At 34.8% G+C, this 15,726-nt stretch overlaps 1 protein-coding gene across 1 annotated transcript; it reads left to right on the plus strand.

Moving 5' to 3' along the window:
- The first annotated feature begins 351 nt into the window (after nucleotides 1-351).
- On the plus strand, nucleotides 352-15,622 carry LOC139982684 (uncharacterized). Its single transcript, XM_071995727.1, has 10 exons — nucleotides 352-503; nucleotides 3,884-4,093; nucleotides 4,819-6,335; nucleotides 8,654-8,859; nucleotides 9,154-9,230; nucleotides 11,513-11,568; nucleotides 12,002-12,121; nucleotides 13,066-13,271; nucleotides 15,110-15,186; nucleotides 15,524-15,622. Exons 2-10 carry the CDS (start codon nucleotides 3,907-3,909, stop codon nucleotides 15,601-15,603), a joined length of 2,526 nt encoding a protein of 841 aa, XP_071851828.1. The 5' UTR covers nucleotides 352-503; nucleotides 3,884-3,906; the 3' UTR covers nucleotides 15,604-15,622.
- The last annotated feature ends 104 nt before the right edge of the window (nucleotides 15,623-15,726 follow it).

Raw genomic sequence — 15,726 nt, forward strand, 5'->3', positions numbered from 1 at the left:
ATAAATGTGTATTGTATATATTATAGTGCTTAAATAAATTTTCAGAATCACAATGCATTCAGCTTATTTTTTTTATCAATTCAACATCATTGCATATAACTAATAATATGATTTATATGTCAAAATGTAAGTAGGCATATCCCCTTTAAGTACTTGTTTGGTAGTTGCCGGATTTTTCGTTCCCATAAAATCCATATTTGGTTATATGATTTTATATTTACAAGTCTTCGTGGTGTAATAAAAGAAGCAAAGTGGTGTTCTCTGGACTTTAGATACTTTTAAATGACGTTTTCTTCCCGTGCAAATAATCTTATGTTTGAGAAATGCACATAGAATGTTTCACCACGTTAACATCTCAATCATGGAAAGAGCCAGTAACTATCAGACGTTCGATCATACGATGTAAGAAACTGAACCAGATCCTTTGAAATATTTAATATCGACCATGATTCAGCCTTGTTACCTCAAGTCATCAAGCCTTATGATATATCCTGGATCTTTAGGTAAGTAACATTGAGTATACACATTAATCTGCCTCAAATTAACCTAACGTAGACAAAGATTGAGTTTTAATGGCTCTACAAAAGTCATTTTACCACAAACAAAAGCCAATGCTTTGCCTAGAAGTATGTCATATTTTGTTGAATGAGATTATCATACCAAGTGATGTGCTCTTCTTTACACGTGCAGTCTCATATGTAACCTCTGTGCCTCTTTGTTTGAGTATTCCCCTTCATCGGTACGTAAAGATCAAGTTCAGTGATGTTTCTCATCGGAAATGTTTCTGTCATCTGTGAAGCGGACACCTACGAATGGAATATACGTGTTAAAAGTGAACTTCAAGACTGGTTTCTATACGCCAGGTTATTATTGTCTCCATATACTTCCACCCTTCTATAACACCATCTCATCCCCCCCCCCCTAACATAATACTTCACATCATATACTTGTATGCTCAAAGGACAAATTGTAAGAGCAGTAATTTTGTTTTACCTGTGTGAAGGAAGATTTAAAGATGTGAATTGTTGGTCGCTGAAAAAGGTTATTTCCCAACATGAAAGCAAGACATCATTCCTGATGATAGAAGTATTAAACTATTGAAAGTTTATCTGATATCAACTGTCTTTGATCATAAATACACATAAAACAGGACATTAACTTCATAATATATTGTCGCTAGCTTTGCCGGAAAACATTTTCTTATAAATTATTGTTTGACAGAAATCCAAATCAGATTTTCAGCTACATTATCAGAGGAAGTATATATGAGTGCAGAAAATTCCCTTTAAAATAATAAAATCCAAAAATGGTTGCTGCGAACTGGAGACGTAAATGTTTTTCATTTAAGCAAATGTAGTCTGCTTCGAAATATACAGTGGACTGTTACAGAGATCGAAGAGCTTTAACATTAAACGATGTAATCGCATGCCACAGAATACGGACAATGATCACATTCGGCTGTGGTGTGTCATATGATGTTAAGTGTCAATGAATTGCCTGTCTGCTACAGTTACTATGGGCGTCTTGTATACCTTATTCAGATAATATCAACTTGCCACCGCGCATCAGCTGTCTGGTTGATCAAATGTATGTAATGTTAACGGTTCCCTTTAATTTACATTACGGACGGAATTTTGAACGTATTTAATTTGATTCATATATCTTAATGGATAATTGTCATACGTATGCAGCAGGCCAATGGCTTGGGTACTTAATCGGATGAACGTGGTATGTCTTTTTAGGGATTAACAAGATTTATTACTTACAATGAATGAAGCATTTATCCTGTCATATATACAGTTGGTTAATTGTAGGAATTGATCTGACCATAATACATTTAAAAAACAGCTGGGGGAAATTTTAAAGTGAGAAGGAGCGACACAGGTTTTGATTCTGTTTGAACTTGATGTATGTTAGTATTCGTAGGAAAGGGACTTTCCCTTGCTCTCCCGTTCATGACTTCTTTTGTTACTGCTAATATTTAGTGTTAGTAAATATTTCTGAGTTGCCTTACATTAATATCAATCTGAAAACAGATAGTCCAACGGGTGTATTTTCCATTTATACTACTATTGTTTTCCAAAGAACTTGCTTAGCCTTGAACAAGACGACTTTCTCTGCAACAGATTTTGACGCAGATACTGTAATTCACAATCATTCAAACCAGGATAGTAGTTTTTTTTCCATCCATATAATTGCCGCAATTCCATTCTGAACACTGATGTGATAAAATGGTCCAATTGTTACATAAGTGATGTGACAAAAGTAAAACCTCATCAAGCATTTTGAAATCCATGCGGTTTTTGCTTCTTAAGACATTTTAATGTGTGAAATGCCAACCAGACTGAATATATCAACTATCACTAGGCAGCATTGACGAAACAGTGGTGATAATACCAGTTCCATCCAGGGAAGGGACTGCCCCCTGCTCTCCCGTTCATGATCTCTTTTGTTACTGTCTATATTTAGTGTTAGTTAAACAAAAACGCATGCAGCAGGATAATGACTTGACTTGACTGAAACACCTTATTTTGTAGCATATTTACTTAACATTTTATTGTAGTGTTAATACTTTCTATACTAATAAAATCATCTAATTTTGCATATAGATCATGTCAGCTTAATATTGCGCAATAAACCATATAATTCGTCTCATGTGTAGTTATGAGGGGTTAGAATGTTTGTTTAACGTTAGAACAATGTGTCTTCAGGTCTTAAATATCAAGCTTAAAACGTCATCCTCATTCAAAGAATTCGGTCCATAAGAAGTTCAGGACATACATTTTTGTATTGATTGTGAATCTGTTTGTTTGAACTAGGTATCATAATACAATACTTATCGGGATATCACTCGAGCCTGTTCTGTGATACAAAACTTAATTTAACCTCACATGATCTTTGCTAATTCCATTTTGTCAACTTTAATCGCAACAACATCAAATAAATGAAATGAACGAAAAACTTCATTTTACAAATGAACTAATTTCGTTTACATTTTTGGCCGGATTGAGGGGCTCCAAACAAAATGCTTGCAAAAACCTCAGAGTAATGTAATTGACAAAAAAAAAAACATTTATTGCTAGGATCAGAAAGTAGTTCAATATTTCACTTTATTATTAATGTATTTTCAACAACATTGTACCCACATACCATGACCAAATTGCCTTCATCTGACACTGATTCAAAGGAAACATTCACAGACAATGTAAACTTTGCATAAAAACACTGCATTGGGTTGCAAGTTTTCGGTAATCTTATCGGTCGTCGCCTAGCTTATGTCTTTCATGTGGTCAATATTGTGGTTTTAGTGAACATCGACCAGAAGAGCAACATAACTTTTCATTCGAAGGCAATAATTCATAAATCTCCCCCCCCCCCCTTCTACAACACTTAAGTGAAGAAATAGGTATATTCACAGAAATTCCGAAAGTTCAACCTTATCCTATCGTGTCAGTCCGAAGGTATCTCTTGTGTAAATAGAGATTCATATAAATCAGATAAAAGTTTTAGTGGTCTGATAATTTTTTATTGATATTAGTTATAGTACATGTATACTCAGTGGTCGCGTATTAGCTTCATGCGGACGGTTAAGGTTTCTGCTGTTGTGCATATGTAGTACCATTTGCACTTCCCGTAGTGTTAGACATTTGGTTCCTAAGCATCGCTTGGTTACATTAAACCAATTGAGTATTATCTCATATTATCTCATTATTTCCAAATTACATAATGTGTAGATTAGTTTCCCCGTTTGCCAAACTGTATATCTAGCATTATTTGTGTCATATTGGGACGAGCTTTGCAAATGAAACTAATAAAATAAAACACTTGCATCAAGGTTTTTGACGGAACATCTATGTGGTAACACATATGTATCCGTTCACAGATCGGTGATGACAGTTCGTGAGAATGGAAAACCTTAGGTCAAAGCTTGAAACATTAGATGTGGGTTCATCTGATGAACACGCCAGTGGATATGAAGAACCGTCACTATCATCATCTGCTCAAGCTGCTCAAGCTTTTGTGACGTCATCGCAGTCATTTGAAAGGCCCAAGTTTGTTGTTAGGACTGAAAATGTGAAGTCAACAGTTACAGGTGAACAAGGTTTTTTCCATGTGTTGTTTGACTCTAATGTCCATGTTCTGTCAATGGATTTATCTCTGTTACTTTTACATTCTGATTTTTGCGCACAAGTATGTTAGAATTATTTTGATTTCTTTGTTGGAAATTATTGTTATGCGATCGAATTTTGTTATTCAGCCTTGTTTCTTAAATACTTCCACATCATAGGAACTTTCATTCATATATCAACGACAATATATTGGATAACCTTCGATAAGGCCTCCTCAAAAGAATGAAAAAGAAACTAAATCAGAATTGAAATACAATATAAAAGGGGACATTCAATGTTATTCTACTGAATGATAAGATTAATATCTCGTTTTCACTGAACTATTAGTTTAGTATATATTCAACAAGTAGAATACCTCCAAATATTCCGAAGTTTGCATTGATCGTAAACCTCTCACTGATCGTAAACCTTTAGGTTTCCTACACAGTCATTATTCAATTACAGGAAGATTTGTATTTTGTCACTTGAAACCCTCTGGTAAGCACAGCAGTTTTATCTATGGTTGCACTTCTAAAGAGAGAGTTACGTTTTCCACCTTCTCGATAGACTCGCCTAAGGATTTGGATGAAGCTCCAGAACTTTAACACACGTCTTATTTGGATATTTATTTCTGCGAGCATGTACATACATGACATCATTAAATGTAACTTTCATCCGTTAATTCGATTTTTTTTTTATTTCTTCACAGACAAAAAGTCTCTTTTAATAGATGCCTTGAAAAGGCGATATAAAATACAATACGAAGCTATCAAACCAATACCGTACATTAAGGAGAGACTATATTGTGTAGATAAGGTATTTGTAGAAGGAGGTACAGAGTTCTATTCTGTTAGAGGAACAGCAGATAAAGGTGAATGGGTACGTGTGAATTCTTACAGAGATATTTTCACAGATTCCCGAATTAAATCACAGCGTCGTATCATAGAAGCAGGGGCCGGGTATGGCAAGTCAACTGTAACCCTACAGCTTGCATATGATTGGTGCAACTGTGTAGAAGGTTCACCTCTGAAAGACGTAGAAATTCTGATTCTTCTCCGGTTAAGACAGCTTGGAAATGTCAAATCTATCTACAAAGCAATCAAACTGTTCTTGGTACCAGACGAACCGCGAATCAAATCAAGTGATATTAAAAATATCATTGAAAGCTGTTCTTCTGTTGAGGTACTTCTGGACGGATATGACGAGTATCCTGGTAAGGACAAACGTACAGGAAGTGACGTAGACCGAATTATTACAAAATATTTGTTCGAGGATTTTGACGTATCCTTAACAACCAGATACCTTCCAAAGGAATATGACAGATATAATACTAAGCTAGTAAGATTAGTTGGATTTGACGAGAAAGCACGTGATCAGTACATTCGTAAGGCTATTGCTGGAGTTAACGAAGAGATTGTTGAGGAGATTAAACGCGCTTTGAAAGCTAACCCGATACTTGACGACTTATGTCAGGTTCCTATCTTCTTTGTTATGTTTGCTCACATGACTCACGAAAAGGAATATTTTCAAACACTCAAGTCGGTTACAGAATTATTTCGCTACATGATCAAATGTTTCCATAATCACATGAGAAAGAAATCCCTGGATATGAACACAAAGAAACACATGAGTGAGTATGACATTGAGCATACTGAACTGAGTAATGTAGCGTTTGAGGGCCTCAGTAACGAAAACCAACAACTATCATGGGGTAGGGACAAACTCGGTGAACGACTTGGTCAAGGGTTTTATGATCACTATATCTTAGTTGGTATCTTGGTAGAGGAAGAAGTAGCTGACGTCACAAATGTAATGACCTCAGTCAAATACATACAGACGAAGACCGAAGCAAGGTTCTATCACAAGCTGTTTTGTGAATATTTTGCATCTTTTGCATTGGTAGTTAAGGTTGCTGCTGCTAGAAATACAACTGAAGTGAAGAAAATTCTTGATAAATTAGATCCATTCGATCTTCAATACCTGTATCGATTCAGCTGTGGGGTTGACGCTACAGTTGGGAGCAAGATAATAGAATACTTGAAGGGAAGAAAAGACTGCGATAAGTTTGTCATACTCTGCATCCTGGAACAAACTGGAGAGATAGATGATGACATCAAGAAAAGTGTCAGAGAGATCTGCTCTAAGGTGTTTTTTCTCTCTGATAGCAACAGCAAGCTACTTCAAAGATTTTCTATTCAGCTGTTGGATATTGCGTCTAAATGTAATGTAAGTAAGACTTTATTGATGTATACGATATAAACTGCTGCTCCCTTAGAAATGAGAGCGATACCAGTGTTTGTGTTTTAATTGCTTTTATAGTTCATTTTAACTGAATGGAATATTCCACAACAACTGAAAATAATTAAGCTTTGTTTTCAGGCAAAAAACAAACAAACATTTATTCGACTTTCAAGTTAATCGGTAACATACGATATACACTAACATATAATAATAATGACGTTAATTAAACATTAATTTTTTGACACTTACATCTATTTAATGTAATATTCATTCATACTTTTTAGTTTTTAGTTATCGTACAACATATATTTAAACGTTTATTTGGCGACTTATCTAAAAAAAAGCAATACATTGTTTGTTTGTTGCTGATTGTAATGCTAAGTTTTTATAGCTGAATATGTACTTAATTAAAGATATGCTGAGCCCACACCAATATTACCAACATCTGTATATGATGTGTCTGTGAAGGTAGCCAAAGAATAAACTTTACTCATTTATGTGGTAACACACAATTGCCTTAGAGCTCTCTGTCTACAACCATTTAGGTTTTATTCAGAAGTCTACAGCTTATATATCAACTCTCTATGAATACAATCCACCATGGATATCAATGTTATATTTTGTTGACTCCCTCCAAACCAAAGTTATATTTTATATCCAAACACTTAACCTAAGTATCCTAACTGGTAAACAGTGTAACACATGAACGTTCCAGTGGTATAAATGGGGAGTGCCTTCTTATGGTGTTATACACAGTGATTGTCGAATTCGTGGGTGGGCGGCAGTTGAGGAACATCTAGATATTATACATGTCAAAATGTTAGATTGCGATGCTTTGCTGTGCGTATATAACATGGCCCTTTTAACACATTTTTAGTGGGTGGGCTATTTCTAAAAAGGGACCATCATGACAATATCTAGCGTAGCAAGACATTTTTGTTTGTCATAAATGCCTCCCAGATTGCCGGGAATAGAACTTCCCAGGCCCCGAAAGTTGCATTTAAACATTCTTCATTTTAAGATATCATGTATTAAAAATTACACTTCAAAAGCAAACATGAATTAGAACAAAAATACAAATGGTAAAATCACTTTGTAGGGGAAAACAAGATTCTACGTTAAACATGTCGCTAAAGCTAATTGAAATAACGCATACTGTCCAGGCGTTCACATTAACATAGGCCTATTTGAATTTCGGAAGTGGAAATCTCATGGACAGCTCCACCTGTCTTCGCAGGACACGGCCCTAGCCTTAGAATAAAGCCACTAAAAGCTGAGAAGGCTGTTTAGAACCCTTAGCGCTAACACGTTACTCCTTCAAACATACATATTAAGCACGATACGCATCAACACAACCATAGTGATATATATATACATTATCTTTAAGTATGGACTAAGTTAGGCTACATTAACTTAATATAACAGCCATGTGGTGCGTAGTACCACGTAGCTGTAACTCAATAGTTATACGCAGAGTAGCCATTTCGAACGTGACACAACCGGCCAAGTTAAATCACTATTTCAGTGGCGGGGGTGGGGGGGGGGATGTTCCCCTCACTGCGACCGGAAGAAATGGTTCAACCGGGGAATTAAGCAGGGGACAATAGAACCATTGCTACCGGAGTAACCTCCTTCTTTTTGTAACTTGACACAACATATTAATTACCTTGCCTTCATAGGGTTACTTATATAGACCTGATTTATATTTCTAAATATGCCTAAAAATGCATCTCGACCCTTTCTACATTAATCATACGTTTTCAGTTTTCAAATTGCCCCAACACGATTTTCGTAATAAATGTGCAACGGTGATGCACTATATACACCTTAACCAAACCTCTTCTGGGGTTTCATATTTCGCATGCCTTTAAAATATACATCATTTAACGCTATCTTAACAACATATTCTGGTTAACAATTATGATCAAGCTCTTAACTTTGAGTCTTGAAGAGTCCATGAGAGCCCTGGACAGAAGAAACAGTCAAAAACGTGTTTTTTTTTTAAATTGTGGAAATTGTTCTATTCAGTCAATATCTTACTGCAAAATAGATATTCAATAAACATACTTATGGTTTAAACTAAATTAAACTGTTAAACATTATATAATGCGTGATCGATTCAACGATGTATCTTCAAATGTATTCACCAATCTTTACTTCAATGTTATATTTTGTTCATCATTTAATTTATGTTTTTCCATTAACATTAACATCATAGTTATTTGATGCATACATCTTTATGCCATCTCGGTTTTATTAATTGCTTGTGTAATTGAATCATCTTTCTTTTGTTCTTCCCGCAGATCCCGATTGTTGATCTTTATCTGTTTAAATCTTTCAGCAAAGCTGATAAAGATAACATCGTCCTCCGTTCTGGTCTTTCTTTGGGTAATCTTCCTACAATATTCAAGATAAACGTAGATATAAAGGAAGGAAGAGAATTAACAGAGGAAGACGTCAAAGGTTTATTACTCTATGCAGAACAATCAAATGACTTACGTGAACTCTGGTAAGTATTACTAACAGTGTTAGATACATGAAATGTCTGCATTATTGTTATAAGAGATCTTTGACCTGGTACATGGATCGAACAATCCGCATGGCGATGCTATAATTAAACAGGCTGCATTATGGAAGCTATTCCGTACCCACTCGGCTCCATTCACATTCATTCAAAACACTTAACATGTCGTCGGAACACACGTCTAACTTTGCTGTAGGAGAATTATTTATTTCATGAACATTAAATATCTATGAAAGGAAAATGAACTAGAAATTTCTTCCTTTTCCTTTTCCTTTTCAGGTTCCTCAATTGTACACTACCAGAAACAGTCCATCCAAATTATATTCCAATCAGATTAAAGACATCGAATGTTAAGGGTAATTACAAAACAATCGATATGTTTAATATATTCATAAGGTGTGAGTATAACAAAAACTTATTTCCGTGTCCTTCTGTCTCTACCAAATAATCAGTCAATAATATTACAGCGAAACAAATTTCATGTTACCGTATCGTATATGCTCTGTAAGTTATCTGTACGAGTAATGTCATGAAAGCCATCTACCAGCTACCAATAATACGATAACATTACTGTTAGACATTCATGGTGTAGGTATAGGTTGTATACTTTAGGTGTCATTCACTGTATTATCGATACCAACAGCTATAATTGATCAATCATTAACCAAACAAATTTATAGATTATCCTTCCTATATATAATGATAAGGTTTATGTTATACCCGACGCACAACATAACATTACCAATCTGGTTTAAGAAAATAACTAGAAAGAGAAAATGATTACACAGTGTATGGTTGAGTTCTGAACGAGTAAGTTACATCAGAAAGCGTGCAATTTGTTTGTAAGGTAAAAGAAAAGCAATCTTTGGTCGTAGCCGTATTTACGGGAATGCCGCCTACAATATTACCATTTGTTTCTAAATAAACAGTCCTAATTTTTACTAAAAAGCTATCATGGGCTATCATGAAAAAAGTGCCATAACATGAATTAACAACTACGACAATCTGAAATGTTATAATATATGTCAGTACTGCACTATATATACATAATTAGTGCAATATTTTACTCCTGTCCTAAGTGTATAAACACAAAATCAATGACATTCAGCAGTTGAAACAGGGTTAAAAGAAGTACAAACCAAATCCCTTTCTTGGTTTTCCCCACGGACATTGCTACAATGGAACGATTAAAACTACGAAATATTTTTTCTAAGTTTTTCTAGTTGCATAAGGACATAAGGTTGCATAAATAGTTGTAAAAAACATGCAGTCTGTTCCATGACAATGCTTTACTTACAACACCCTGCATACATATGATACAGGAATTAATAGGAACATAAAGGCACACGTTCGTGATTGTTATTTATACAGGCTCAGTGAGGAATAATTTGTGTGACTTATTTTTAAACCAAGTCACATGAGAATAAATTACACAAGACGTGATTACTGGGGCATGTGAATAACATTTCAAAATGTTGAAGATAGTCGTAACGTATAACCTATTAGTTTATTCACTTACTCTGACAGTATTACAATCATAAATTGCAAGTTATAAAGATTGACACAATCACATCCAACATATATTGTCATTTTGTCATGTCCTATAATAATACTTGAACAGTATTATTGTAATCGAGCACAGTAAACGTTAGGCTAATGAGTGCGTGAAACTATCCCCTTAGTGTGTACTACACAGTAGGTCTACTTTCTTACATGTATGCCTATCGTAGGTATATTCATTTTGTATGGTCAATATGTTGCCTTACACATCAAACTTCATTCACACTAGCCGAGGCATAGTACACCAATATCCGTTAACGAGACCAAACCAGGTCAATACAACTCCGTAGCCTAGCCTATGCAGGGCATACAATACTTATTCAAGGAGCCTACTTTAGATTTGCTAGTCACATTTGTCTCTAATATGGTATTTTCAAAGTCACATATAACACTGTTTACCGTTGCAACATTTCTTGCGTGTTATGAAGTTGTAAATTCTATTATTTCCGACCATACAGTGGTTTTTTACCCATAGGGACTTGTCGTGGAGGCGGGGACAGTTCAATTGGAATGACATCATTCTCCTCTGATTATTTTGCTAAACCACTATTACATAACATAATAAAGAAATATTGTTATTCTTTGATATTTATGATGTTAATTATTATGATCACGTTATGTTTCTTTAGACTCTGCAGGTATGTAACTATTACAACAACTAATACTGTATCAACATTCATATTGTGATAATATCTTGTCACAGAATGATGATACATGCAAATATGTTCAAACTTAAATGACACAAGAGTTTAATTAGGCCATTAGTAACATTTCCTTATAACATCTGGAGAATTCTAATCTCCCTAGCTGGTCCGCTGATTGTTGTTTAGTTTAGCAAAGATTTACCAAAATTTATAACAAATAAAATAACAAAGATGATTAATTTCGTTTACTTCTCTGTTTTGTGTGATGCATGGTTGTCATAGTTACCGCATTTTTGATCATTTTGATCATAACACGTTCATTACAAATCTATCTTTGACCTCAGTGTCACTCCAGGATTTTGTTAAGTATACATAAACATATACATAAATATATAATATTCTCCAACATGTATAGACCTATCTCTCCTATACAGTCTTCTCGCAAAAGTCTGGCAGTTATTTGGATCTCCATTCTGGGCAGTGGATTAAGGTAAGTGTATATGGCTATGATACACAGTGAAACCACGGTAAAATACCTCATGATGAGTCAATATCTCATATGGGTTTCGTACTTGTTTGACATATTATTTTGCAAACTTCACAGTAAGACTATTACATCTTCTCTGATGCACTCTACCGTTCCTTTTATGTAAACTAAGCTACAGTCAAATTATGAAGTCATAGAAGTGATAACAATATAAACAGACACAAAATTCGTGATTCTTTAGTGAAGATCGTAACCATATATATCCATGTGTTAGTTCTTATCAGTGTTCATTATAGAAATTAACTGGAACAGATTGCAAGGTATTATATTTACATCTTCATACAATAATTACCTAACGGGAAGGTCAAGGTTCATCGTGGGAGTACATGTACAATTTATATCTTATTTATTGCCTGTGTGTAATATTAATTGTTAGGTTGATGGCGTCGATACTATCACTAAACTGTGTTCAAAAGACGTGACTATTGCTGAGAGTGACAGTCAGCCACAACAGAGGTCAACCATGCAGCTCCTGGAGAAGGCATCAAGTCATAACGTAAGTCAGTGTACAAACAGTTAAATATACAAACGTCAGCTTAACCATAGAGCCACCGTCTACTTGAACATACCTATGGTATTATTGAAATATAAAAAAAATCAACTTCCAATTCTGCAACTAATTTGCTGGATATCAAACTGATGCATTAACATTTACGTCTAGATGCAATTCTATTGACGAAGGGAAGTTTAGCTTTACTAAAGTTTTTTCTAATAAATCTTTGTCGCATAGTTTCATCTGCGTTTATCGTACATTCCGTTGCAAACACCGAATGACTACATAACTAACAACATAATTATGTGTCAATTCAGAAAAGGTGTGTTTCCTTAATTCCCGGTTTTCAAATTATATTAATATTACAAACTGTTTACAATAATATGATGACTGCTGACAGTTTCATATTTGCAATATATGAGCAATTGCAAACTTTAATTATTAATTTCATGTAGACAATTTCTCAAGAGATGTTCGAGTTTTTTTCGCGGTTTTTGTATAACAGTGATAGGTTAACAGTGCCAAACTAGTCGTGGAACCTTATCTTCATGTGATATCGACTCAACCATTATGCCCATTGAAAGCACAGTTAACAATTTAGGCCATTTCCTTTGTTTAACAGGCCGAACAACATTCTCTTATCTGTCAAGAAACACAAACCCTGGTCATAGTTGTTCAGCTTAATTTACCTATTATTTTACCAGCTATAATGAAGCATTTTGTGTTTTTTCGTATTTTAATGGTATTCTGTTTTCAAACTCGAAAGTCTTTTTCAGACAAGACATTTTCAAACACTGACCTAGAATTGTACGAAAATATCGTTTTGCTAACTTATTTCAAGTAGCCTACTTAGTCAATAAAGAATGGTAATTACTGCTGCAATAGTCTGTCTATTTAATTCATTGCATATATAACATCGGCATCATTAATATTTTTCATTCCATCAGATTCTTATCAGAAGCTTGTTCCTACACCACTCATTTAGTCACGTGGTTGAGGGTGACGTCATCCTACAATCAGGTCTACGGCTACCAAGACTGTCATCAGTATATATAATGTGCATAGAAACAGAGGGCGGCAGAGAAATGACACAACAAGAGATTGTTGATATAATGATGTATGTACAACAGTCACACACACTAGTAAGACTATCGTAAGTATACTAGTATATGTGTCATATATCATAACTGAACGAATACTTACAGAGAAACCGTACCATGTTGCTTCAAAGTCCTTTGTTAGGATATCCTCAAACTCATTCCTTCGATATAATAATTGGGCTACGAATCAATCATCCAGTGTTCACACCATCCTGATCTAGATCGAAATCAGGCAGCTTAAACCGAGCACAGGTCAGCCTTCAACACGTGGTTTCGAACCAAATTATGCTGCAAAGTAACGCCACTGGAATAAGACTTATAGGAACCTCAGTATTTGCGTACAATATGTATATCAACAGCGTCCAGAATGAAATTCTTCAAAAACTGTCCACTTTCTTTTCCTTATTGGAATGGTGACCTAAAATGTAAGCTCTTAATGTGTTTTATTATTATGCGAGTATAAAGTAGTAAATAACAGAAAATACCAAACTCAACGCAGAAAGCCTCGTTAATGGGGGAACAATACTGCTTTCTTAACTGTTCACATATTTGTAGTACACATATTTGTGCCTACAGTAATGACCTTTATCATGTCATTCATTTACGACTTCATTGAATAAAAATACCTTAAATTTCCCCGCCCTAATCCCGTTACATGTCGCCATATTAGAAGAGAGGGAGGCAGACAATTTGCGAAGTCATACATGCACCTGAGACAGTTTCTGAAAACGCGTTGCCAACTTAAATATTCATATACAAAATGATAAACACCTTCAAAATTCGAGTAAATGTAAAATATTTATCTAATTTCGAATGATAGATGCATACGTAGGCAAAATGTAATTTTTACATTACATTTTCGAAAAGCTGTATTTGCAAAATGACTCTCAACACATCCGAACAGTGAATTACATTGTATTCATTTGAATTCTAGACTTCGGCTTAATCACTTTCGTCTGAATATTACGTTTTTGGTTTATCCCACCTCATGTCGGGGTGATGCAGTTAATTCTAGGCAGTGATTGCCTGGGTTAATGTGTGCCTAAGTCATATTGAATTGCTCGAATGAACGTTACCTTTAACGACCTTTATACACAGTGTTACAGTATGTTGAGCAGTGTTACTATTACTAAGTTAATTACTTGTTACCGGTACTTCGGTTGTAACGGACATTGAACGATATTAAATATAAGCCTAGGTTACATCTCGTCTGTAAGCATAACTGAAAATCGAACGCATTTGGTCCGTAAGATGGGTCCATGATGACTTGAGGCAGTTTCTTAAGATTTCAGATTAATATTGTCCAATTCAACCGCTGTATTAGTTTAAAAATCCGTGATAGATTAGTAGTTTCATCATATACCGTAAATGAACTTTTTTGTGTGTGCAGCGGTACTACGAGGGAATCTGCATAGTGGTAAGTCTGACTCTGCCGAGGTGCATGTGCGAAGTCATAGAAACGTTGCACCGTGGGTAATTCACACAAACATGGCCTCTTGAAGAGAGTGTGGTTGGGATTTAATGGGAAACTCATTTACGGAATGACATATGTATAAAAAATGTCCAAAACAATATAAGCATGTCCACAATAATATGACCATGTCCAAATTTATATAAACAAGACGAAACTAATCCAAGAGTGTCCAAAAAAATAGGAGCGTGTCTAAAATAATATAAGACACGTTTTAAAAATACATTATGTCGGCATCAGTTTGTTGAGAGTGATTTTACTTGATTGTGAATAAACAGAAACAAATTCGAGTTTTCTTCTCACCATTAATTATTTACAGGGTTTAGGGATACATTTAGTATAAAGTTATATGAAATTGTTTAAATTTGTTCATTCTCACATCCTTTTGTTATCTTGCTGTATTTTCTCATTATCTTTTAGTTTCTACAACTGTCTACTACCTAGAACAATTCCAGTCCGATCTATTCCTTCGGCTTGGATTTCAAAGGATATCAAAGGTATCGCCCATAAAACAAACCTTAAATTGATTGATAGATCGGTTTAAATAATTCTACAGTATAGTACATGTCGTTGTTATTTTTTTTCCAGTATTGGCTTTATGCGATGAAAAGATTTATATTACGGGAGTCGTAATATAATATCGTAATATAATCGATCCGTCCCGTCCCGTCCTGTCCCGTCCGCCCGCCCGTCCTTCCATCCATCCATCCATATATGTAATTTATGTCAGTATATATGTCATACAACTTGTTAGACATATATTATCTATATACATATTTATATATTTATATTTAAATTATCAGTTTAAAGCTTCTCCCTTCTTCTTGTTTGTAGTTAAGTGGTCTCCATGTGGATTTGATGATAGCGAATACGTTCTTGATCTTCGAAAAGGTGCTTGGTTGGTGAGTTTCTGAACAATGTCATTCAATCGTTGGTTCCTTCCCACTAGGAATAGATGCATAATATAATCTAGTAGCTAGCAGCATATATACTGACGTAGTAACATGCAAATAATACTGGTATACGTTCCCTTCAAA

The sequence above is a fragment of the Apostichopus japonicus genome, chromosome 16, assembly GCF_037975245.1.
Source record: "Apostichopus japonicus isolate 1M-3 chromosome 16, ASM3797524v1, whole genome shotgun sequence".
Taxonomy (NCBI): Eukaryota; Metazoa; Echinodermata; class Holothuroidea; order Aspidochirotida; family Stichopodidae; genus Apostichopus; species Apostichopus japonicus.